Here is a 25706-nt window from a genome sequence, read left to right as displayed (position 1 = left end):
TCAATGCTCGCATTTGCAGATCTGCGACAGTGCGCGCGCAGTGTACGGCACGCAACCGTGCCCGCACACACGTTGTGCTTCGGGCGAGGCCGGCGGTAAAAGCCTACCGGGTTGCTCCATAAGGTCAACTATGTAGTTCACTCTGAGGAGACCCGCTGGGAAGTTCAAGGGTTTTTCCAGCCTTTCGTTCTGGAATATATTTTGAATTATTAAATTTAGTTTAGTTCGACCGTTCAAACAATACTTTTCTTTCAGGTCTTGGGTGAATTGTCGAGTAACTTTGTGGTGTTGCTTTACTTTAATACTTTTACTGTTTGTATCTCCTAGTATTGAATCATTATTATTTCTTAAACTATTTCATTATAATATCAACTTACAATTTTATAATTTTGCGCTAGACAAAACAGTAAACAATGTTTTTCAGCAATGATAGGTACTGCGTAAAGTTATTGAGTCAAACGTGTCTCATTGTAATATGGACCTTTGAAAAAGTAGATCGAAACTGCAATGTTTATACTAGATGGCGCTACAGTCGCTATAAGACTGCTAAAAGGCATAAACTAATTTCGGCATCGTTGGAAGGAGAACCGTAGCTTAATATTGGTCAAAGCGCTCAAGGCCGCGATTGCCAGAGCCGCAGGTTGAAATCCGGTCGGTTCAGAAGTTTTTTACATGCATTTCAAATTTATTAACTAGATACTGCGAAAAGGTTAAGTACGTTAACTGTTTTTAAATGGCCAACTAACGACGTCAGAAACATTTTTATACATATCTGCAACTAATCGACAGTTGTCTTTCCCATTTGTTGCCTATTGAATTAATGTTTTCAATGTATGATCCGATTTCAATGTTTTGTTGTTAATGATCCGATTCGTAAACAACGAAACATTGAAATCGGTTAAGGTTCCTAGATAACAACAAAAAGACACTCTAAAGATTCTAGATAAAGGAATGGAGACCTAATAACAGCTTGTTAAAAGTGAGTTCCAATGCATACGGGGTCTATTTCTGGCACTGCGACCTCGCACCAAGCATGAGCGCTGGATCTTCTATGCATCGCGCACGGCAGCCCCACTCGGTCGGCTAGCACCTTGTACAGCAGAGCTCTCTCCAGCCGACCCCCGCACTTGACGTAACCCAGGCCGACTAGACGAGAGTTTAGCTCATTCTGAAGTTCAAAACACATTGAGTTTACAGTATCAATGCCCAATTGCGTTACAAGAAAAATTATTATTTCTAAATCATCTCTTTTTACCGATTTTCGTCCACTGCTGGACATAGGTATTTTGAAGTAATTCCCAAAATCCACCGTACTAGGTAGGTCGCATGTTTCTGCCTCCCAGCGATGCGCCTGATATCGTCTGTCCACCTCGTTGGTGCGGGACGCCTTTCCAGCAAGTTAGGACCCCAACGTCCATCGGTTGTTCTAGCAATGTGCCCTGCCGATTGCCGCTTCAGCTTTGCGACTCTCTGAGCTATGTCGGTAACTCTAGTTCTTCTACGGATCTTCTCATTTCTTATTTATTTGATCACGTAGAGATATTCCTAGCTTAACATCGCCCACTGTGACTCTGAGTCTTCTTATGAGGCCCATAGCAAGCTTCAAATCCGTAAGTCATCACATATTTAGGTATAAGTAAAATATGTACAATAACTTTATAGGTAATAAAAAAAAGTAAATCAATCTTATTAACCATCAAATCCGCTACATGTAAATCAACGCTGGGCATAGAGCAATCGTGTTCTTGCGTCAGTCCGCACATTTGTTCCGCAACGAACTCTCCCAAAAGTTGAGCGCGTTGCTTCAGCGATGTAGACACTTCGTCGCATTTATCACGGTATCTAATCATATTTCGTCGTTATAAACCTTTACACATGTGATGCTACCCTAGTACCTTAGGGGTTTGAGCTACTTCTCGAGTCTGCTAAAATTAACATGATTCACTTTAATCTGTATCATCACTGATTCCAGGAAACTGCTAGTCGATATTTAAAAAAACAGATAGTTTCTATAATATTATCGATACTTTTGTCCATAATTTTTTTTATAGTATAGATAATAATTGACGTTTTAAGTAATATAAAATATCACTTGCTTAAACAGTTCAAGAAAACATCGTGAAGGAACCTACATGCCTGAGAGTTCTACATAATCTTTCAAAGGAGTGAGGAACCACTAATCCGCACTGGGCCAGCGTGGTGTACGGCCTTAACCCCTTCTCGTTGTAGGAGGAGACACGTGATTGGTTGATATGATGATGATGACTTCCCCGGACGAGCTCTGTCACAAAAATCTCTACTACTACTACTAGGTAATAAACATTTTTTGGGTACTTATGATTTTTGGCTTTACATGTCCATACCATGGTAGTCTTTTACTCTTCATCTACGAGTATTTTGTCACTGGCGCTACTTGTTTCACTGGAAACGTACCTATGCGCCGAAATATCTAAAGCGCATGGGATTTGGAGGAACAAATAACGCCATCCATTTCAAATTTCCGGCAGCAATTAGTTTTTTGTGTCACGAAATACTTAAACGTCGTAGTAGGTACGGCAAACTCATTAAACGCATCAAGATTTTAGTTCAAGGTCAAAATTAAAATGTGGTTAATTTTGAAAGACTCGAATCTCAATTTGTATGATCTTACCTCACTTCATAATGCGCGTCTTCTATTTCGAAGTAATGAAGTGATTTTGCCCTTGGGAAAAGAAATTATCATTTAATTTGAGTAAATATAAAAATATTACTAAACTATTTTCACATCAAATATTTCGGAACTAAGGTAAATTTCTTCTTTTAGATACACGTTGACACGTATTTACTTAATTTAAGTAACAATGATATTATAGATAGTAGAGTATAAAATTTATTGAAGAAGTAGGAATATACTTACGGATCCCCAAACCAGATGCGCAGGCGCAACAGATAATTGCGCAAGTTGACATCGTTAGGTAAATGTGAGAAGCGATGCGATCCTGAAACTGTTAGCCTTGACTCCGATAAACGATCTGAAAGTTAATGATATTTAACTGAAGTAGATACAACACATATTTTTCACAGTAGCTGTACAGTATTTTTTATTTGGTCCCAAAATTTTAGTAAAAGATTTAGAAATACGTACTTACTTACTTCATTTTGCGTAACAGGTAACTTTCCCTACTAACCTACATTTCCAACAAAATTTAAATCGGTTCATCCGCTCATAAAATCCGATGCCCACAGACAGACAGACTCACACGCACACACGTCAAACTTATAACAACCCGTCCTTTGTGTCAAGGGTTAAGAATTCGACAATTCGACAATGCAATGCTTCTTCTTTTATACAGCTCTGATACCATTTACATCAAAACGAACCAATAATAATAATGCTATGTTAGTTTCCTATGTTAGTATTACTAATTTTAGTAACTTATTTTAGTATTGTTTGCCCGCTAATCCCCGCTGAGCCAGCGTGCTGGACGACGGCCTTAACTCCTCATTGTGGGTGGAGGCCCGTGCCCCGTAGTGGGCCGGTAATGGGTGTGTAGCGGTCTCCACATTACAGAACTAGATGGCGCCACAAATATCCTGCATCGCGCTAGCGAAGTGTTCACTAAGAATGCCTATATATACAACTTCCAAACCCCGGTTAAAACTTTAACAGTCAGATTAACGTCGAACCGAGCCGAGGTCCGAGTCCTCGCAGGAGGCACCCTCGGGTCGACGTCTCCCATACTCCCCCCGATGTCGTCGAGCCCTGGGGCTCTTCTCATGGCGAGCTTTCGCGCTCGCCCCACTCCCCCGGTGACGCCGTAGCAACCCCTTAGGTGGTTATCGGCAAGTGTCCTTCCGAAAAAGCAAAAAAGCCGGTTAAAACTTCCAGTCCCCGAGCACGATTACCCGCTAAGTTTTTGCTAAGTTATTTCAAAAACTATATAGTCGTTAGGTTTATAATATATAGATTATAGTTATATTATACATACCACCTATATATATAGATATATAGATTCGAATTATAACTAATAATATAAAGCAAACTATTAATTAAGCAATTAAATATCAATGAATCTTGCAGTGACGTCCAACTTTAAAATGGCGTAGCGTTGGTAAATAGTAAGGTTTCAATCGCTAACAGTACATTATTTAAAGTTTAAAGTTCTTTAAACCTCATTCAGCAGCACACAACACCAAATAAAATGCAAACTCACGTGGCGATCTGATATCAAGTCCTGAGCCCACATCGTAAGCAGGTTGTTGGAACATGCACACATACACGGGTGTCCTATAGGGCGGGGGTTCAACGGACAACTGGCGAATTGTGGGGAAAGAGTCACCCAAACGCTTCTGTACATAGAAACCTTCCTGGAACATAATTTGAAAAGGTATGATAGAAGCAGATATCGTTCCCAAAGTACCATGGATTTTAAATCTAGTCTTGAACCAAGAAATTGTATTGGTGTTTTTGTTTTAAAGGTTATAGAGGTTTATGTATTTAAATAAAGATAAAGGCTTCTTTTTATCCCAGGAAAACAAACGGTTTCCACGGCATTTGTGAAAAATGTGGCAAGTTTTTTTCGGATGTTTAACACTAATAATTTTAACAGAGTAACGCGGGCTTGTTGACGTGCCGGAATGTCGGAATGAGGCTCTGCCAGGAAGAGTTTGAACCCTAGGGCTCGAAGAAGCGAAGGGATTGTCAGTCTGAAGCCGCCTCATGTTAGGCTGAACCTCGGCTTAGGAGGCGATTGGAGTACGGAGTTATGGACTGTGATTAGTCGGCACGCCTCCAACACCGTGGTGTGAGTCCACGTCCGGATGACGTCAGAAGTCAGGACAGGGGACCTCGTCCTCGCCGCAATGGCGTGCACTTCGTACATGCACAAAAGCAATGTATACCCTAACATTTTTGTATAACTCATAAAGGGGGAGGATTTTCGAATTTTATGCCATCTTCCTTCTTTATGCATACCCTGGTCAAAAACCCCGTGCACGCCACTGCCTCGCCGGTGTGCTGAGGCTGAATGTATGTCCTGATAGCATTGTCAGTAGTAATCTGATCGTCAGGGTCGTGAAGGATATGTTTAGGCCTCCTCTATCTTATTGAGAGTGGCGCTAAGGTTGGGTGAGTAAAAAGAAGCAACTATGAGCGGGTTGGGATGTCGGATGGGCATCAGCTCAGTAGGTCAATAAGAACCTGTGTGAAATCATTCATATCCAAACGCCCGGTATAAGCGAACTTCGCGGACGGATGGTGTCGGAATATCTCCTCTAAAGCGGGCTCCCACGCGCTGACTACGTACCGAGCTTGTTTATTTTCCACCATACTGAAAAATAAAACATGTTTTAACTCTCTCTAACTGGTGCGATATTTTTGACGACCTCCCTGGCGGAGCGTTGAGCGCTGTGATTAAAAGTGGGAGGTCCTGACTCGAGCTCAGGACCTCCCACTTTTAATCACAGACGGCATCATCACTAACAACCAGGTGTGATTTCAGTCAAGGTAGCGTAATAAAACAACTACAGTACGTACGGAGCGTACTGCTATGTTGCTTTTTTGTCAGAATTATAATCCTTTAGCTTTGTAATACAGCTTTAAGCTATAGTAAACACCCCAACTCTAATTAACTTTTATCTTATCCCAAATCTCGAAATGGCAGTCTTAATTTAGTAGTGCTATATTGCCTTATGACCATTCTTACTTACCATTAGGGAATAGTAGGAAAAGGATGGCAATACTCAATTCCACCCGTGGTCTGAAGATTTTGGGTAAGATATCTTATATCTTTAAACGAGCAATTCTTGTATATTTATCTATCTCGGAATCGGCTCCAACGATTTTTATGAAATTTAGTGTAGGGGCGAGCAATCGATCTAGCTAGTATTTATTTTTAGAAAATATCATTTTATTATGGTTTTCCGGTAATAATTAATTCGGTGCAGACGAAGTTGCACGGGTCAACTAGTTTTTATTTATTAAAGTCTTATTTTAGTTAAGGTTTTACTATTTTAAGTCTATTATACATAAATAGGCAGGGGAGGTCAGTGTCTTTGTGCTGTGTGTATGGCGAAACAGCAGCGGACGATCTGAGCTAAAGAAATTTTACTTTCTTCCCAAGGCCAGAAGCTGAATACGCCTACGAGTAAACTTACTAATGTATAGTTCCTAGCTCCAGATATAAGTCAGCGCCCTCGTTCGTAACGCTCGCGCAAATAAGGGTGCACAACGCTGTCCGCAGGCCAATGTGTTCTACGCGCAAATTGTTCGTAATTACCTGCAAAAGATAAGTCCCATTAAAAAAAATGTATGAATGAATGAATACACTTTTATTGTACACCAAAGAAAACAAAATTGTTACAGGGATATAAATACATGTCAAGAGAGTACAATTTGGTGGCCTTATCGCTACATAGCGATTTCTTCCAGGCAACCAATGGCGTAAAAGGAAAAAACATAGAAAAGAGGTAGGTGGTGCAATAAATAAGATTTAAAATTAAAATAAATAAATAAATAAATATACTACGACAATACACACATCGCCACCTAGCCCCAAAGTAAGCGTAGCTTGTGTTATGGGTACAAAGATAGCTGTTGAATATTGTTATGAATATAATACATAAATACTTATAATACATATAAACACCCAGACACTGAAAACATTCATGCTCATCACACAAACATTTTCCAGTTGTGGGAATCGAACCCACGGCCTTGGACTGAGAAAGCAGGGTCGCTGCAAACTGCGCCAATCGGAAAAAATATATAAATAAAATATATAAATACAAATAATAAATACCTATATAAATATATAATGTATAGTAACTTTTGAAATTAATACCGAAATGTAATTTTGTTGTCCCTTCATCAATAGCCTGTAATATTCCACTGCTAGAGTTTTTTTTTTATTCCACTAAAAGTTTTATTCCCCTTGTCTGCAATCTCACCTGGTGGTAAGTTAAGATGCAGTCTATGATGGTAGGCGGGCTAACCTGTTAATAAGTCTCATCGTACCGGAACACTAAATCGCTTAGCGGCACGTCTTTGTCGGCAGCGTGGTAACTAGCTAAAGCCGAAGCCTCCCACCAGACCGGACCAGAGAAAATTTTGAAATTATTATTTCCTAAATTTTCCCTGCCGGGAATCGAACGCGGGACCTCCAACTTTAATTCACAGGTCTCACCGTTGCGCCAGGGAGGTCGTAAAAAATTTAGCACCAGTTTTAGAGAGTTGAAAGGTGTTTTATTTTTCAGTATTTTCCCATAATCACCATGCTGGGTAAACGGTTTGGTGATCGCAGTTGTAGCACAAAGGAGCTGCTGTCAGTTCACTGTAAAATTCCCTTAGTCGCCTCGTACGACAAAAGAGGAAAAAAGCACGGTGGTGACAATTGTATTCTGATCTACCGTCACCACACGGAATGATCTGTCACCTCAATAAAAAGTATTAAAAATTAAAAATTATAATTCACATTAAAAGGTGGCTTAGTATGTGACCTGTTCCATCAACAAAAGACCACCATTAAACAACTCTTACCTCTTCACCTTGTTTCGATGTAAATAATTCCTTTGCAATATTATCTTCTTTCATGAGTCCACACAAAACTCTGCATGTCATAATTCTCAGACATGTATCGAAGCGCTAAAATATGAAGACGTAACATTATTACCATTTTTAATACCACAAACAAACAAATTTTTAAACAAATTATGTGAGCCGAGGCTTCTATAGTAAGAGTGTGTAAATTTCATAGTGTCGGTACACCGGCAGGAGAATTTGGCAGTTTTAACTGTTAAAGCAAGTTATATTATAATTACTTGAAACGCACATAACTTTTCGAGGTTCAACTGGCGGAGGTGAGGGAGTTGGGATTCGAATTCGGCCCCTGGAATGTAAAGTCGGAGTCCTACCTAATGGGCTATCGCCGCTTATAATCATCCGCTTATAATATCATACCATACCTGTAATATATTAAGTAACTCCTGCATGAAATCTGCATTGAGCATGGCTTTGGTGCTCACGTGATAGGTCTGAAGATTGATATAACATTGCACTGCAAGACGTTGCGCTTCTATTGGATTGTCTTTGACTGTTAAAAAAATATGATTAGTATACTATACTGCCGATTGACGCAGTTTGCTGCGACCCTGCTTTCTGAGTCCAAGGCCGTGGGTTCGATTCCCACAACTGGAAAATGTTTGTGTGATGAGCATGAGTGTTTTTCAGTGTCTGGGTGTTTATATGTATATTCTAAGTATTTATGTATATTATTCATAAAAATATTCATCAGTCATCTTAGTACCCATAACACAAGCTATGCTTACTTTGGGGCTAGGTGGCGATGTGTGTATTGTCGTAGTATATTTATTTATTATTATAGTCGTTGTAATATGGACATGAATATGAATAAACATGTTTCCTACTTGATGACGGTTCAGTCACTGTAAGACGGATAAAAAAGCATATCTTACTAATATTATACATGTGGATGTTTGTTACTCAATTACGCGAAAACGGCTGAACGCATTTAGACGAAATTTGGCATGCATGTAGACTTTAACATGGAAAAGAACATAGGCTACCTTTTATCCAGATGAGGAATCTAAAAGTAGTTTTCGAAGGAAAATTGTTAACGAGCGAAGCTTTAGACCCAATTCTGAAGTCCACGCAGACGAAGTCGCGGGGGTTGTAGTATAATAATTGCAGCATTTGTGGTAAGAAAAGCGTGGCTTTATTGGTAAAGCACACAGCCCGCGATACATACAATATGCTCTCCGGATTTGGAAAGAAAATAAACACATTGTGTTTGCCAAGGCGCAGGCAAATTTTAGTCACCTAAACCACTCCTATTACATTACAGGGTACGCTCTCTCAGAATGAGTAGGGCCGAAGTCCACGCTGGCCGAGTACAGATTAGTAGACCTCACACACCTTTGAGAACAATTCTTAGGCATGCAGGTTTCTCACGACGTTGTCTAAACGCAAACGCACATAACTCTGATATGTAGGTATATTGAATTTAATTTGATTGGATTTAATTTTTTTTAGTTTTTTCTTTAATTTTAACTTAGCAACGGTTCCGACACATGACCATCGCATAGATCCAAGGTTAGGTATGTACATGACAACAAGTATATAATTCAATACCGAACACAAAAGTAATTCGCGTACCCCTCAAAAGCTAGGCAAAAGACCAATGGGCTATTACTGTAGGTATCAGAGAAAACGACATTCATTTCATTTCATTATTTAATTGGCCAGGGTCAGTTGATTTAGGGCCCATAGTGCATTAGTGAGGCCCATAGTGCATTGAAGACATTGACGGATACTTACACTTCTTGTTGATATTCCTTAAAGAAGCGAAAGTCTTAGGCTCAATAAGGCTGTAGGCAGCTTTAGGGATGATGCGACAGAGTTCAGCCAATGCGCGCAGGGAATTCATGCGAATGTAGAACCACACTGCTGCATCATCACTCAGGATAGCTGCAATGACGAAATAGGTAATGTTACCATCATCATTAGATACTAGCGGACCCGCGCGACATACGAAAAATTTTCGTATGTTGTCCCGAACTGTTTTATAGAACTTTTTATAGAAAGAAACAACAATTCCGACAATTCCGATATACTTAATACATACTTCCGTCGTTTGGCGTAACGTTTACCGTTCACGCATCGCACGCATCAGAATCTCTCAAAAAGGATTCGAATATAAATGAGATTCCAATATAAATGATTCCTAGCTAGATCGATTTATCGCCCCTGAAACCCCCTGTTTACTAAATTTCATGAAAATCGTTGGAGCCGAATCCGAGATTCCAATTATATATACACAAGAATTTCTAAGATAAGTATAAGATATAAGATCTAAAACTACACAGTTTCCGTCACAGAATTAAGAGCGTACGGAAACCGTGTGCACGACTAAGATTAAAGCATCAAAAACCACTCCACTTTAGAAGTGTTTCTTGAACAGGCGGTTATTCACTTAATTGCGTACCTGCAACTGAAATCTAGAGTCACTTAATAATAATAATTGTTTATGGTTCAATAAAACATAGGTACAAGTTACATTACATGTGCAAAATAGGTATAACTTGTATTATTGCTATAATTTACACGGATATACAGAATTCAACTGTCCCTAAGCTAGTTATAAACCTGTGTTATAGACGACAGTGCTCTCCTTATAAATATGGATTTGAAACAACTTTGACAGACATATTCCATTTTCTCAATTCCAGATAAATTATGTATGTCAAATATTCAGAGCAAATACAATTACAACTGCATTTTATTGCTAAGTATATTATATTAACGTACCTCAAAGCAAAGTTTATATGCAAAAACTTATGCAGTCATGTTCAATCTATTTTATTTGAGGGTAATAATAGTTTCCGATGCAACCTTAAACTTTTTCTCGAAGAAACAAAAAAGGCTTGCTTATTATTTTATGATGCTAACTTACCGCAAAAAACTGCGATGCGAGGTGATCGCCTTGTGGCCTTGCGGTTGAGCTACGGCCTCCCTTTCGAGGTAACCGAGTTCGATCCCCGCCATGCAATTCTAAACTTTTCGGAGTTATGTGCGTTTTTAATTTAAAAATATCAATTGCGTTAACGTTGTAGGGAAGTATAGCGAGGAAACCTGCATGCCAGAGAGTTCTCAATAACGTTTTCAAAGGTGTGTGAAGTTTATCAATCCGCAATTGGCCAGCGCGGTGGACTAATGACAAGGTTGCTTTGAAGCATCCGGCTCCGCTTTCATCTCTCACGAGATAGAAAAATGAATTTTAAAATGTAAAATGTTAATTGTTGATGTTGGAAAAGAGCAACTGCTGAGTTTCTTGCCGGCTTCTTCTCGGTAGAATCTGCCTTCCGAACCGGTGGTAGAGTCACTACACACAGACGAACTTGACGTTTCAAAAGTGCTTATATTAGGCCTACTTGAAATAAATGAATTTTGAATTTTTTTTTTTGAACCTTTGACTGGACCATGCCCTAAACCCTCGTCATTCAGAGAGGAGACCTGTGCCGTGTGGGCCGGTAATGGATCAATCACGATGATGACGAACTTACCGCAAAGTGCTTCAATGATATTGGTATCCGACATTCGAACTGCGGCCGGTAACAACTTGGTCATGTTGGCAACGCCCATTGCAGCGTCGGCCAGCAGATCCACGTTGGAACTGAGGAGTTGATGGCAGAAAACCAGATCCGTGCCGGTTTGATAGAGGGCCTGGTACAGCAAGTTATTTTTTATGTGTGTATTCAACGAATACGTTAGGTATTCGTTTATCTAAGATTTTCCACTCGCCAAATAATCATTCACTGAGCAATTAATGTGACTGTTTTAAAAAGAATCTATAAAATTTATTCCTTAGGTAGTTATTTTAATTAACAATAAATCGACCCTCAATATGTTTTAAAGGTATGACACCAGTTTACATTTATATTTACACTGAGAAGTTTACAATTTATTACAGTCTGACCGTCATCTGTCATGATACCCATTTCGGGATATCTAAGATGTTTACATAAGAATATAACTCTTTTGAATACTAAATTTATCTCGTAAAATACACTTATAGATATAAAGACAGATTCATCTCTCTCTAACTTGAGGTGGGGCCCGCTTCGGCGCATGCACTCCGATTCTTCGGCTTCAAATAGCTTCTAACAGTTTCATTGAAGCTTTTAGGTTGGAGGCACAGTAATCCTCGGTTCCAATCACTTCGAGAGTCATCCGTAATTCCCATTTTGAATATCACGTCCCCGGTGCCATAGTGTCCTGTTAAGGTCGCTATGGCATATCTTCCTATTTCTCCTACTGAGTTTGTTTACCTTGTTTGGGAAACCTGCCTCAATTGCAACCAAGAATTACTTGGAGTGCTTTAGCTCTTCGATTTTGTTCCATTCTACCGCCGATTTTTTCTTGGCATATGTTGATAGTGGCATATAGTGAAAACACTACACATTAAAAATTACGAATTCTTGTTAGCCAGCTCATTGCCCATGGCCCGGTACCCAGATAAGCCTTATTTTGTTTCGTTTTCCTAGACTATTCAGGCCCCTAACAGCCAAGACATACCTACCTACCATACCAAAGAACTGCAAGCACAACTAGCTTTTCGAACTACATATTGCATTCCACTTACATCTCTCCCGTTAGAAGTAAAAGACATCTTGGTCAGCACAGCGAGGCAATGAGGTTTCATAGAAGGCAATGCCATTTCAAGATAGGCCAGTAGCCGAAGAATGCATCCCGACTGATACAGATGGGCTGCATTCTCTTCAATTTCGACGTAGTTTCGTAGCACGCCCAGAACTTGTGTGTGGACGTCTCGGAATTCGTAGGACTGTGTTAAGTTTACGAAAATCTTTAATAATAATAATAAGATTTATTGAATAAATGCGGTAATTATGCGGTAATTTATGCGGTATTTCTTTAACGCGGAAAAGCAATTTGCTCCTATGTCAATTTGAAGTCATCGAATCAAAATAATTTTAGGTAAAGCCAGCGGTATTCATTGATAACACAAAATCAATTTGCTCCGGTTCAATTCTAAGCCATCGAATTAAGATACATTTTAAGGTACCAATACTGTATTAGTAACAGTATAGTCAGTGGCGTGGAATGGGTTGTGGCCACATGGCCACAAATTCTCCTCCTATTCGATTTATAATATCGATGTTAGGGTATGCAGTGCTTTTGTGCATATATGGAGTGCGCGCCACTAAGTAGTAATTAGTAGTTATGTCATCTGTATTAGGAGAGCGGTGATATCCCAGTAGTTAGGACTTCGGCTTCACTTTCGAGGCGCCGAGTTCGAATCCCAGCATGCGCCATAAATTTCGAAGCTATGTGCGTTTTAAGCAATATAAATATCACTTGCTTAAGAGTGCCTGAGAGTTCTGTACATTCTCGAAATATCTTACCTCTAAAATATCACAAAGATCCAATACGCCAGTGGAAGCACGAAAAGTTTTTTGCACCACCTGGTCCTTATATCTGCATATCAGTTGGTCTACGGTCTTCAGTGCCGCGTGTTGTATAGCCAAGTATTCGCTCTGCATTAGAGCCAAGATGGACGGCCAACTAAACTGCTGGTTCTTTGTAACCTCCGAAGCGCAAATGGGATCTTCTAGCAGATTGCTTAGGGTCTGAAAAATTAATGGCTACTGCTGAATATTCATAAGGGATTTGATATGTGAAAGCAAATAATATTGAAACTCCCGAAAGATAACAAAATGATTGCATCACATTCAGAACTTAAAAACTTATACTTAAAAACTTTTATATGAAACCACTACCTCTTTAAGACCATCTATTGACGAGGCTGATGGCATGACACGTTCTGCAACGTGCCACCCTCTGTCTATCAACCTGCGACGTAGGTGTTGAACTCCATTATATAAACGTAGCGGTTATAGCGTAGTGGGTAAGGCTTCGAATTTCCTTTCGTGAAAACCGAGTTCGAGCCCCGGCACGCACCACTAATATTTCGTAGTTATGTGCGTTTTTAACTTAAGCAATCTACATATCACTTGCTTTAAACGGTGAAGGAAAACATCATGAGGAAACCTGCGTCTCTTTAGCATTCAACGGCGTGTAAAGTCTACCTATCCGCACTTGGCCAGCGTGGTAGACTACGGCCTTAACCCTTCTCTTTCTGGGAGGAGACCCGTGCCCTGTAGTTGGCCGGTAGTGGGTTGATAATAAATAAATATCAACTTGGAAAATAATACCCGCGTTCTTCGTCAGCGTTTATTACGGTGTTTTAAAAATCTTTTGGCAACCGTTTGTTTTCCTGAGCCTACGTTACTATCCATTTTTACAACTTTATGCCAAAAACCAAGTTGATTGGCTAGTCAGTTAAATTAAGTCAAGTAATTAAAATATCAATTGCTTCAACGGTGAAAGACATCGTGAGGAAACCGTCATGCCTGAGATTTCTCCATCATGTTCTCAAAGGCGTGTGGAAACAACCAATCCACACTGTGCCAGCGTGGTACGACAACGGCCTAAACCGTTCCCATTGTGGGACGTGACCCATGCCCTGAAGTGGGCCGTGAATGGGTTGATATGATGAAATTTGTGTACCTGTAAACAATTCTTCTGCACATCGGGATCGAGGCTGTTCTTCATACGAGAGCATAGACTGTTTAGAATGTTAGCTGAAACTAGCTGCTCACATCCTAACGGCTCCCTCGTCAGTTCCGATAGTACTAATGACGCGAACTCTAGCACGAATACGTCTTCTATCTAAAGCAATTGTGAAAATAATTTTTATTTCCTGATTCGTCATCTGTCTTCGTGATTATCATGTCAACCAATGGACGTCAACTGTTGGACATAGACCTTTTAGAAGAACCCAAATACCACGGTCTTGAGCCGCTTGGATCCAGTTGCTCCTTGCAACTCGTTTGATGTCATCTGTCCACCTCATCAGGGCCAATGCTGCGTTTACCAGTGCGAGCTTGCCATTCTAGCACCTTGGGACCCCGACGCGACGTCCGAGCTATGTGCCTACTTCAGCTTCCAAAGGTGTTGAGCTATGTCGGTAACTCTTGTTTTGCAACGGTTCTCCGTTAAGAGTTAAGAGAAGAGAAGAAGTACCTAAAAGTTATTTTTGTATAGCTGCAACAACACTTTAAATCTTACACAAAGTATATTTTAATAGTCTCAATCAAAGTTCTGATTCTTTACAAACAATGATATCATGCCGTTGATGCGATCTGTATGCAATCTATACTATACATCTATATAATTTGTGAAGTTTTTACAATTTTGTATTATGTTTACATAATTGTAAAGGGATGGTGAAAAAAAAAATAAAAATCACACCTGGTGGAAAATGATAAAGCAGTTTAAGATGGCAGCGGACTAAACTGCTGACTGTTTGGGGTAGAGCACCCCAAACGGTTTCTACGCGGCATCGCACCGGCAAGCACGTTTTTTTTTGGGGCATCAGCAATCTGTTTCTACGCGGCATCGTACCTGCAAGCACGTCTTTACACGGTACGGTAAGGTCCCACCAGACCAGACCAGAGAAAATTCAGAAATTATAAATTCCCAAGCATCTACCGGGAATCGAACTTAGGACTTTATAATACGTAGCGCTCACCACTGCGCTAGGGAGGACGTCAAAAGGCACCTAAGTACTTACCTTTCCTAAAATAAACGCAACTGTTCTCAAATTCTGTGGGTAAGCCAGCACCTGTTCCGGCCCACGCGGCAGTTGGCACAACTGCGCCAGAGCTTTTAGCGCAAAACGCTTGATGTTTAACTCAGAATGTTCAATATGAGGCAGTATATACTTTATAGCGTTGAGGTTGAAAAGCACGTAACGATTTTGCATCTCTTGCGCTGCGAATTTTGTGATCGCTCGCAGTGTCTGATGAAATAAACAAACTATATATTTATATAAGTATAAGCTAAGGTAGTTAAAAAGGCTAAAATAGGACGCTTTTGAATGTATTCCAGACTTGTACCGAGCGCGCACATGTGTAATTTTTATTTTAAGTATAGACTAGGTATATAAACCTATAACACAGGAACTTCGCAATCTCTGGTACTCGGAAAAAAACTATAATTCACTTAAAGTTTTTTTCCGAGTACCAGAGATTGTGCTGGGGCGAAATTTGAGAGCTAATATCTGAAAATCGTTGCTTAGGATTGGGAAAAATAGACTATACCGGAATAACCCTAAGTGGAGATGACAGTAACTTCCTCTCAAACTCTAACTTAGTGGTTAAAATCCGTTTAATACTCAGCAGCAGGTCAAATAAACTGATAAATCCTTATATTTAGATTCATTAAACTCCCGATGGGCTTTGATCACCTGACATAATATTTCGGATTCGGTGGACTCGAGGAGTAATATCGAAGTATGTGCGCTCTCAGGCGTAATATTATAAGAATGGAACGTGAAGTCCTTCTTTTCCGCGGAACGGTTCTCTCTGTCTTTTTGCAAAGGTTTAGCCATTTTCTATGAATATAAAATGGTTATGTAAATAGATATTCAGTGTTTTCGAATCGAAGCTCTAATCATTAGTGTCAGAATATGACAGTACATTTACTGAGTCATAAACGTAAGTATACATTGTGCTGTTTTGCCCAGAAAAGTAAGTATAGGTAAAATTGGTATATGTCATCTTTCCAAAAAGCCATTAAGTATTTATATTTGCGAAGGAGTTCTTCATTACTTTGTGTTTCGACTTGACTTTTCATGCATAACTGTCAAGTTTAGGTCACGTTTATTCTAACGTTTATCATTTGGATGCTTTAATATGATCAGTTTAGATTTATATAAAGTTTATTATGCGTAGGAAAAATATATTTGTGCGTTGTATAGGTATAATAGCTCGCAAGTTTAGAGCGATTCAAGAAGTATGGATACTGCCTTGGTGGGGAAGTGGAGGGTGGGCAACAGCTCCTCTTTGGGCCCTCGACGCGTTCGTGCTAGTTATAAAGATATGTTCTACATGTGCTATGGCTGTTTTCAGAGTTTTAATACCGCCTGCTATGAAGAGTCTGTATGGAGAAACTGTATTGGTAAGAAAATCATTACGTTTCGATAGTTGCGATGACCGGCGTTCCAGCCCCCTCATTTGAATATATTTCTAAAATAGCGTTGCGGCTGTTCATACAGAAATAGAAGCTTCATCGACATAATCATGTCAGTTTTTTAGTGTCTCACTACTAATAAAACTGTAGTAGGACAGCGATGAGGCGAAAAGATGCTAATAAACATACCATACAAATATCACTTGAGAAACTATGACAATATGAAATTATTGTTTACATTTCGCATTTTCACTCCCTGATCCTCCAGAGAACGATCCAACCCGCCGAGCAGAAAAACCCCATCTCCCGCCAAAACTCACAGCCGTCCAGGTAGGATCCAATCAATGTGATTGGTTCCCGCTGTTATGCGTCCACCGGCGTTTACCAATCGGAGAATGACAACCGATCGTCTCGTTCAAAAATTAGATTAAATTAAGAAAAAATAACAGACAAGTGGAAATTAACGCTAGATCAATTTAAATCCTAACACTACTATAGGTGCAGGCGTCCTCTCATATAAGATAGATTTAGAGCATGGATCCTCGCTCTCCAACGCGGGTATGCGGGCATTAATGATTTGGACTGTTGCAGATAACTGGCGCAGGCGCAGGGATAGGAAGAGAGTTAGCAATTCAATTTGCAGAGTTGGGGGCCACAGTTGTTTGCTGGGATATTGATGCCAGACGCAACAACGCCGTCGTTAATGAAATAAGGAAGAAAGATGGAGATGTATGTGCAATTTTATAAATTTAAAATGCATATAAAAATTTTCGGGACCGACAGGATTTGAACCTGCGACTCTCGGGCAATCGCGGCCTGAGCGCTTTCACCAATTAAGCTACGGCTCTCCTAGACACGTTTGAAACAAGAGATGACACATTGCTTTTTTATATTTGACCTTTGAAAAAGTAGATCGAAACTGCAACGTTTCTTACTAGGTCACGCTCGCTATAAGACTGATGTGAAAGGCATATACTAATTGTCGGCAGCGACGGTAGGAGAGCCGTAGCTTAATTGGTGAAAGCGCTCAGGCCGCGATTATAGGTAAAAAACACTAATAAAAAACTTGTATGTGCAAGTCTTAAAACAACTGGTTATATACAAAAGCTTGATTAAGGACATTATATATACGATATTACGCAAGTATACTTTTCAGGGGTTGTGTCAAACATCGGTACAAGTGGCGTGCACAAAGTTTAATGCTCAAGGCATTCAAGTCAGACGGCCGATTGGTGCAGTGGGCAGCGATCCTGCTTTTTGAGTCCAAGGCCGTGGGTTCGATTCCCACAACTGGAAAAAGATTGTGATGAATATGATGAATGTTTTTCAGTGTTTATATATTTATTATAAGTATTTATATGTATTATTCATAAAAATATTCCTCAGTCATGTTAGTACCCATTCCCGAAGCTATGCTTACTTTGGGGCTAGATGGCGGTCTATTGTCGTAGTATATTTATTTATTTATTCTGAATGCATTGGGTTCAAGTTAGGCATTTGGGTAACAAACACAAAACTGCAATGCGAAATCGCATGATCGCATCGTAGAATCTACAACGCAATAAATTACGAGTTTCTATGCGAGCTTCCAGAATTGTTTCTAGTTACCCTTGTTTCTTGTCTGATCAGCTGGGAGGTTCACCTGTGTCTAGTTACCTGTACCTGTGGGTGAACCATGACAGAAAGAAAACGAGGGATTTGGTTTAATAAAAATGCAATAGGTACACCTAATATTTTGAGCGAATCAAATAAACCCTGTCTCGTATTCCAGTGCTTCGGCTACACAATAGATGTAACGGTCAGAGAACAAGTGTTGTCACTAGCAGCTCGTATGCGACAGGAACTAACGGATATTTCCATCGTAGTCAGCAACGCAGGCGCCTTGACTTGCGCACCGTTGGCAAATCTACGAACGGACTCAGTTGCTAGACTTGTTGAGGTGAATCTACTGGCACACTTTTGGGTAAGTTCCAATAGCTGTTCCTTACGACTTTAATCTACACGTTTATTTTTGCACAAACAAAATAAAAACGATTAATAAAAGTCGGACTTAATGCTCAAGCATTTTCTATCAGCCAACCTTCGGACGTGCCAGAAAACTTTAGTAAGTAAAAAAATATATATACATTCACATTTAAAATATATAAATAAATGTATAGAATATATATTTATATATACAATTTATAGACTTACGTATACATGAATGTGAACGTGTATTCTAAATTTAAAAATAAGCGTGTGAAGAAAACATTGAGACAAGAGTGCTTACGCCGCGGAGAAGGGTATCACTCAAACCTTTTTAAAAGCTACTCCTTACATAGATAACAATGTAAAGTTTCTTCGAACCCCGCTTGAACGTCCCCGGGTAAATTTTTACGGTGATATTTGGTCTCTTTAAAAATGACTGATTTACTCTAACGTGGTACATGGATATAACGTTATTTATCCTTAAAACTTACACTAAGGCTATTAAAGTATTGAGTTACACAGCAAGACGCTGCATTCTGTATGGTACGTACCTACACCGTTCGTTTTCTAGTGATCACGTATACAAGCTGGTCCAAGAACAGATGAAAATGCCCCAGTGGGCACATTTAAAATAAACATAACCTAAAATAAACATGGCACTTTAAAAAATTATATAATAAACGTTACATAAGGCCGCTAAAATGTATACTTTGTGTTAAATTTTTATTTACACTTTTGCACGCCTCATAAGCGAAGCGTTGAGGTGGGTAGGTATTACTGTCAGTTTAGGCACACCGAGTGATTCTCCAATTTAAAATGTCACTTTTTTATTCTATATTGCTTTTACAAGTGAATATAAATAGACAAATGTTGAGAAAAACCACTATTTTTAACACTCATGATATTTTTGTTATAAAGTTGATATCACTCATGATATTAATTTCTTTTTATTATTAGGACTAATTAATTTGAATTAAGAGTAAAAAATTATGTTTAAAAAAGTTCTGTCTTGGACGTCCGTGTGTCTGTATGTGCGGGTCCCGTATCTTGTGGTCACGATAAGGAGCGAAATACTTCACATATCGAGTTGGTTGTTTTATTTATAGGTTTCAGTATTTTGGGGAATAGAAGCATATTACTATTCACGTTATAATTAGATGTAGTTTAATTATTATTTAATAAATAATATAATTTTACAAATTTACAAATAATCTCAATTTTATTGTAATGAATGAGATTATGAGGCGTGCACTTTTGGATTTTCCAACTATTTCTTTATGTTATTTGTTTGTGATGTACAATAAAAATGTATTTATTCACTCATGCGTTCACTTTTTTCAGGTAATTAAAGCGTTCTTGCCAAATATGATAGAGCGCCGGCAGGGGCACATAGTGGCGATCAACTCTAGCGCTGGTCTGATGCCGTGTTCCGATATGGTGCCTTACTGCGCAGCGAAATTTGGACTCAGAGGTATAACGCCACAACGTATAGTATTTTATTGGAAGCAGCGTTAGCGAACTAGATAAGGCCTTAGCTGCCCTTTCGGGGGACCGAGTTCGAGCCGAGGCAGGCACCTCAAACTTTTCAGAGTTATGTGCGTTTTTGATTTAAGCAATTAATATCACTCACACTGGAAGAGATCGCTATGTAGCGATAAGGCCGCCAAATTGTATACCTTTTGTTAAATTTTTACTGTTAATTTGTTATGTTTATGTGGTGTACAATAAAAGTGTATTCATTCATTCATTCATCACTTGTTGAAACGGTAAAGGAAAACATCGTGAGGAACCCGGCATGCCTGTGAGTTCTCCAAAATGTTCTCAATGGCGTGTGGAGACCTCCGAACCGCTATTGGCCATTTTGGTGGACTGTGGTTTAAACCTTTCTCATTTTCCACTGACTGTATTAAAACCCAAAAGGTGTAATATAAAGAATAATATTAAAGATTCGAACCTATTTCTCAAAAAAAATTTTTAGTGAACCGCCGAATCCAGCTCGGATGGGCAGCGTTCGGGAAACTTCGAGACATCTTTCCGTCCAAAATCCGTCAGTGCCTGAAGACCAAAGTCTTCGAACAGTGCGTGTTGCCAGTGAAAACAAGCGGCCCAGGACCGTTCATTTTCGAACTCTGTACAAAAGACCTATGTCCAGCAGTGGACTTCAATCGGTTGAAGTGATGATGATGATGAAGATTCGAACTATTGTATTGATTTTTTTCTTCAAGACATCATTAAGCCATAAATGCAATTTTATTAGATGACAATGAGGGATTAAGACGAATGATCTGGCTCGAAGGACCATATTTTTAATGAAGACTAATTTATGTTACTTATGTTATAGTTTAACTGAATTCTCCGTTTATTCTCATCATCATTTTTTTATCTGTGTCGGGTCAACATTGTCTGTAATTTTACAAACAGGTTTGATGGACTCGATGAGTGAAGAGCTCCGTTTAGACACTTGGACAAAGAACATTAATACAACATCAGTTTACTTGGCATCTGTCTCCACTGGTCTTTACCCGCCGCCTACCCACCGTTTTATCTCGTGGTATTCAGAGATCACGGCGAGAGAGGCCGCGAGGAAAATAATAGAAGGTATTTTTTAAATATTTAGCTTACGTTGACATTCAGTTTACAGGATCTCAAAGGAGCAGGATGTTCTTCTCGAAAATTATTCCGGTATCACTCCTAGCAGGTTCCAAGCGTAGCGGTTCTGTGCTCTTTAACCCGCTCCTTTCAAAATTCAAAATTCATTTATTTCAAGTAGGCCTAATATAAGCACTTTTGAAACTTTAAGTAGGTAAATCTGTTTGTGAGTCGCCACCGGCTCGGAAGACAGATTCTACCGAGAAACCGACAAGAAACTCAGTAGTTGATCTTTTCCAAGATCATTTTACAATTCAACAATCATTGTTCTTTATAGTGTGTGATGAAAGCGGAGCGGCTTGCTTCCAAGCAACTTTGTCATTAAGAAGACGGGCCTTTGAGAGAGAATACCCGATTACGGGATGTTAATTCTTTTTTTCCTCTACAAGTCCTCCACAAGCCCTTGAGTTTAATCTCGCCTGGTGGTAAGTGATATTGCAGTCTAAGATGGTAGCGGGTTAACCTGTTAGGGAGTATGGTAGTCATACCGCTAATTGGTAGCGGTACATCTTTGTCGGTAGGGTGGTAACTAGCCACGGCTATAACCTCCCAACAGACCAGACCAGAGAAAATTCAGAAATTTAAATTCCCAAATTGACTCTACCGGAAATCGAAATGGGATCTCCGGGACCTCCTGCTTAATATCATGGCGCTCACCGTTGCGCCAGGGAGGTCGTCAAAAAACGATAATAGGCTGATGACGATGATGATTGACAGATTTTAATCATGGTCTGATAATGGAGCTATTACTTAAGATCTAGTTTAAAAAAATAAATTAAATTAACAAGCAAGATATCGCCTTTTAATAAACTTGAAGACTAATTTTTATTTAATTGCAGGTATTCGCAAAAACAAGAGGTGTATCTGCATACCTTCATTGATGATGTCTCTCATAGACCTTAATAACCTTATGCCTTACAGAATAAGGATCATTTTTACCGATTTCTTCAATTTTGGACACAGAGGCTGGTTTTGTTTCTGCTAAAATACTATTTTCGCAAGTTCTTAGAAAATGTTTCTTTTTTTATTGGATCTCAATATTTTCGGAATTCTATTTTAGAGATATTTAGCGGTAATGGAACTATTCTGCCTTATTATCTTTACATTACTTTCTAGTTGAGGATATTAAGTTTTATTGTAATAATAATTAATAAATGCCATTGTTTTTAACTTGACTTTTTATTGTTTATAACAATTACAGCGGTTTCAGAATTTCAGAGTGAATATTTTGGGAAGCTTTCATAAATAAACATTTGGCATAAATTGAAAGTTTTGGTTTTGTAGTGCGTTTCTGGTAAATCGGTTCTCACAAAACATATTCTGCAGGTTTCTTCTGCTCTGTACAATCTCCTAACATTTTTTGACCTGAAGAATCTAGACTTTATTTTGCAAGCAGTATATTTTCGTATTGTAAATGACCCTTTTTATGATCAACAGATATTCAGCCAATTTAAATTTATGTGCATGGTCAGCCCATTTATAACTGTTAACTGAGTGGCCACAATTTTCGCACATCATCTTTGACCATGCTATAGGCCAAGAGATGTATGTATCTCAATTTCAAATAGGTAAATTCCAAATTGGATATTTGTGGTTCTTTGATGCAAGTATTAGTGATTGATTGGTTTCTCAATGTGATTAATCTAATTTTATTATTTGCTTACACTAATGATTCCTTTGGTGACCTTGATCCAAATGGTCGACCTTGGTCCAAATGGACAACTTTGGTCCAAATGGTCAACTTTGGTCCAAATGGACGACCTTGGTCAAAATTAGAGACAAACATGCTCAGCCAACTTATAACTTTTAACAGACTGGCCACATTTTTCGCACATCACCATTTCAATGTGCTCCAATACATGTTCCTCTTTCAATTTCATATCAGTAAATCCTTTTTGACAAATACGACATTTGTGACTCTTCGGTGCATGTTGGAGAGAATGGTTCCTCAACACGGATTGGTTGGCGAAACTACGGCCACATGATTCGCACAAATGTCTTATAGTGCTTTTCGCCTGTGTGTGTTTTTGTACATGGCAGAATATTTTCTTACGGTCCGGCGATGTGAAACTACACACTTTACACCTGGAAGAATTAAACAATATAATTACATAATTAGGGTAATCTCTTTTAAGATGACATTCAGAAAGATAAAAGCCTTTGAGATGCGGTGCTACCACCGAATGCTCAGCTTTAGTGGGAACAGAATGTTTTCAACATGAGAGTACCCCAGCGCCTTTCCAGAATACGGGTGATGCTGCAAACCTTCAAGAGAAATGTCGAATATCGGGGCCACATACTGAGACATATGATAACTACTGTGTCAACATTTATTTATGGGCAAGGTAGCAGGCAAACAACACCTTGGAAGAAGAAAGAAATCCTGTTTACGTAACAATTATTTAGTTTGGCGCAAAACCGGGCAGTTTTTAGGCACGAAAAGAAGAAGGTAAAGGTCATGGCTAAGATTATTCTAGGGCTTAAACCAAGCGAACGAGGAGATTCTGTGAGGCCAATTTGAGAGTGAATGCTAGTGGAACCTTCTTATGAGGCCCATAGCTTGCAAACACCTTTCAAAGGCGTATGTGACAACACTCTGTTCAAGATTATTAAGACTCAATGAACAGATTATTTAATACCTGTACAACGGATTATCTGGTTTCTCATGTTTCTCTTTCCTGTGTTTAGCTATGGACTCCTCGCCTATAAATGTATGTCCACAAATATCACATATCCTTTCTTCTGACTTCCTCACATGTTCCTTAGCATGTTGAAACATCTGGAGCCATTCATTAAACGTTGCCTTGCACTGCTTACATGAATAAACGAAACCCATAGAGGCAATGTGATCAGTTTCACATCTCTTACAATGTTTTAGTAAATTATCTTTAGTATCAAATTGTTTACCGCAGTTACATGTGAGAGGTGTAAAAGCAGAATGTATTAGGGCATGTTCTCTCATTTTTTGTTTTGAATCGAATAATATGTTACAGTAAATGCAAGTCCTTATTGCATTATCACATATGCTTAAATGTTGCGATAGCTTATGTATCGTATCTAATTTAGCTTTGCAAGCAAAACAAGATAGTTTCTCAATGCTTTTCGTTTCATTCTTTGGAACAGCTTTCTTCATTAGCTCCTTAACTATTTTAATGTCCGAATCTAAAACATCAATATCCATTTTTGTTGTTTGTGTTTTATTTGGTGATTTCTTGGGACTTAGTTGATTCAATGATTTGCCATTAACTATTTTATTTGCCTCTGTACCTACAGTTCTGTCTAACATATTCACGATAGATGGTATATCTTCTTTTCCTAAGGCAAACAAAGAGGAAAAATTATATCTGGTTGTCAAATAAAGGATGATGACTAATTGGTCATCCAAGTTGAGCTTTAGATAAGTTTTCTATACAATGCATTCATCTACTATTCTACATAAAATAACCTGCCACTACAAAGTGTAGCCCACCAGTGCTATTCAATACTACCATAAAATAACCTATAACCTCCCTCCAGCCTTTGTGTTGTGAAATGCAAAAAATATTTTTATTATTTTTGGTAAGTGACGATTGGCTTCAGTCAAAGCTTTTTAGCAGACCAGATCGGAGGCAATTTGGAAATTTTCTGGCAGTGCCTCCCACTTAGAACTGAATCTAGAACCGGAAATCTGTTTAGTCAAATTATTGTACACTTACCCAAGTTATTTAAATACTCCTCTATATTTTCAGTGTTATTGAGAAACTCTAGAAGCGAGTCAGAATTGTACTCGGAATCAGGTAGCGGGTGGACTTGCGTTTTGGATTCTATAGATTTTTTAGACTTTTCCTGAACACAGGATTCTAACCAATCTTGTGAACAACGAGCGTTCAATTGGAAATTATAAAACTCTTTTAATTGAGACACACAGGACTCGCATATGGACTTAGGGAGATCATCATTCACAGATATATTAATGGGAAGGCATGATTTTATATGCAGGTTTATTGTCGAGTCGTCCAGAATCGAAACATGCCTAGATTCAACGTCCAAACAGATGCGGCAACAATCATGTACATTGTCTTCCATTTTTAAATATTTACCACAACTTTTATAATGAATAAAACCCTCCTCTCATGCAATACATTGGTATAATGCAATTCCTTTAATGAAAAGTTTCTTCTCCACTAGTCCACTCTTCTCTCTACCTTCCTTGCTTCCTACCACCTTCTTGTTTTGATTAATGGTTTTCGTAGTGATTCTCTTCTTCTTCTTTTCTTAGGAGAATGGATTTATACGTGCATACTGAACAGAGCACAAATATTTTTCCAATGACACGTTAAAGGAGAATAGACTGCTCAGAGCGTTACCTAAGTATCAACTGGTGAACTTGTAATTTGTAACGCCTTTGTCAATATTTTCAGTGATGAAGTGATTCTCTCATCTCTACACTTTGTTTGTAAACAAGTTTTTGAGTTGTGGCACTTGACGTCGAAATTCAAAATGATAAAGACATTTTCGTTCGAAATTTCAAACCTCGTCCTATTTATCCAAAAGCAATTAA

General features: G+C 38.9%; 3 protein-coding genes across 4 annotated transcripts; 1 reads left to right on the top strand and 2 right to left on the bottom strand.

The window, feature by feature from the left end:
- LOC120633393 lies at window positions 1–15968 on the bottom strand. The gene is made up of 17 exons (XM_039903602.1): window positions 15825–15968; window positions 15150–15377; window positions 14084–14245; window positions 12919–13143; window positions 12138–12338; window positions 11059–11218; window positions 9314–9463; window positions 7942–8069; window positions 7517–7621; window positions 6136–6257; window positions 5180–5309; window positions 4194–4347; window positions 2897–3011; window positions 2651–2701; window positions 1695–1842; window positions 998–1168; window positions 1–189 (listed from the first exon to the last, which is right to left on the bottom strand). Exons 1-17 carry the CDS (start codon window positions 15966–15968, stop codon window positions 1–3), a joined length of 2583 nt encoding a protein of 860 aa, XP_039759536.1.
- Window positions 15969–16254: 286 nt separating this feature from the next.
- LOC120633725 (17-beta-hydroxysteroid dehydrogenase 13-like) lies at window positions 16255–22272 on the top strand. The gene is made up of 6 exons (XM_039904053.1): window positions 16255–16537; window positions 17141–17278; window positions 18321–18512; window positions 19859–19988; window positions 20939–21115; window positions 22006–22272. The coding sequence occupies exons 1-6, from the start codon at window positions 16304–16306 to the stop codon at window positions 22149–22151; spliced, it is 1017 nt and encodes a 338-aa protein (XP_039759987.1). The 5' UTR covers window positions 16255–16303; the 3' UTR covers window positions 22152–22272.
- A 54-nt stretch (window positions 22273–22326) lies between these two features.
- Window positions 22327–25580, bottom strand: LOC120633712 (zinc finger protein 26-like). Of its 2 annotated transcripts, none has more exons than XM_039904033.1 (3): window positions 24862–25580; window positions 23806–24481; window positions 22327–23251 (listed from the first exon to the last, which is right to left on the bottom strand). In XM_039904033.1, the coding sequence occupies exons 1-3, from the start codon at window positions 25229–25231 to the stop codon at window positions 22939–22941; spliced, it is 1359 nt and encodes a 452-aa protein (XP_039759967.1). In that variant the 5' UTR covers window positions 25232–25580; the 3' UTR covers window positions 22327–22938. The 2 variants fall into 2 exon arrangements, with proteins under 2 accessions (XP_039759967.1, XP_039759975.1); XM_039904041.1 differs by having other exon boundaries at window positions 23806–24328.
- Window positions 25581–25706: the final 126 nt, after the last annotated feature.

This window comes from Pararge aegeria, chromosome 2, assembly GCF_905163445.1.
Source record: "Pararge aegeria chromosome 2, ilParAegt1.1, whole genome shotgun sequence".
In the NCBI taxonomy this organism is placed as follows: domain Eukaryota; kingdom Metazoa; phylum Arthropoda; class Insecta; order Lepidoptera; family Nymphalidae; genus Pararge; species Pararge aegeria.
This window is presented reverse-complemented; position numbering and strand designations above follow the sequence as displayed.

Coding starts and splice junctions, on each gene's coding strand:
- LOC120633393 (XM_039903602.1), bottom strand. CDS start 15,968: ATGGCTAAACCTTTGCAAAAAGACAGAGAGAACCGTTCCGCGGAAAAG. Junction 9,464..11,058: donor TATCATTGAAGCACTTTGCG/GTAAGTTCGTCA, acceptor TCGTCATTGCAG/CTATCCTGAGTGATGATGCA. Junction 8,070..9,313: donor AAGGAATATCAACAAGAAGT/GTAAGTATCCGT, acceptor TTTTTTTAACAG/TCAAAGACAATCCAATAGAA.
- LOC120633725 (XM_039904053.1), top strand. CDS start 16,304: ATGCGTAGGAAAAATATATTTGTGCGTTGTATAGGTATAATAGCTCGC. Junction 18,513..19,858: donor ATCTACTGGCACACTTTTGG/GTAAGTTCCAAT, acceptor CACTTTTTTCAG/GTAATTAAAGCGTTCTTGCC. Junction 19,989..20,938: donor AGCGAAATTTGGACTCAGAG/GTATAACGCCAC, acceptor TTTTACAAACAG/GTTTGATGGACTCGATGAGT.
- LOC120633712 (XM_039904033.1), bottom strand. CDS start 25,231: ATGGAAGACAATGTACATGATTGTTGCCGCATCTGTTTGGACGTTGAA. Junction 24,482..24,861: donor GGAGTATTTAAATAACTTGG/GTAAGTGTACAA, acceptor TGTTTGCCTTAG/GAAAAGAAGATATACCATCT. Junction 23,252..23,805: donor CCAGATAATCCGTTGTACAG/GTATTAAATAAT, acceptor TAATTCTTCCAG/GTGTAAAGTGTGTAGTTTCA.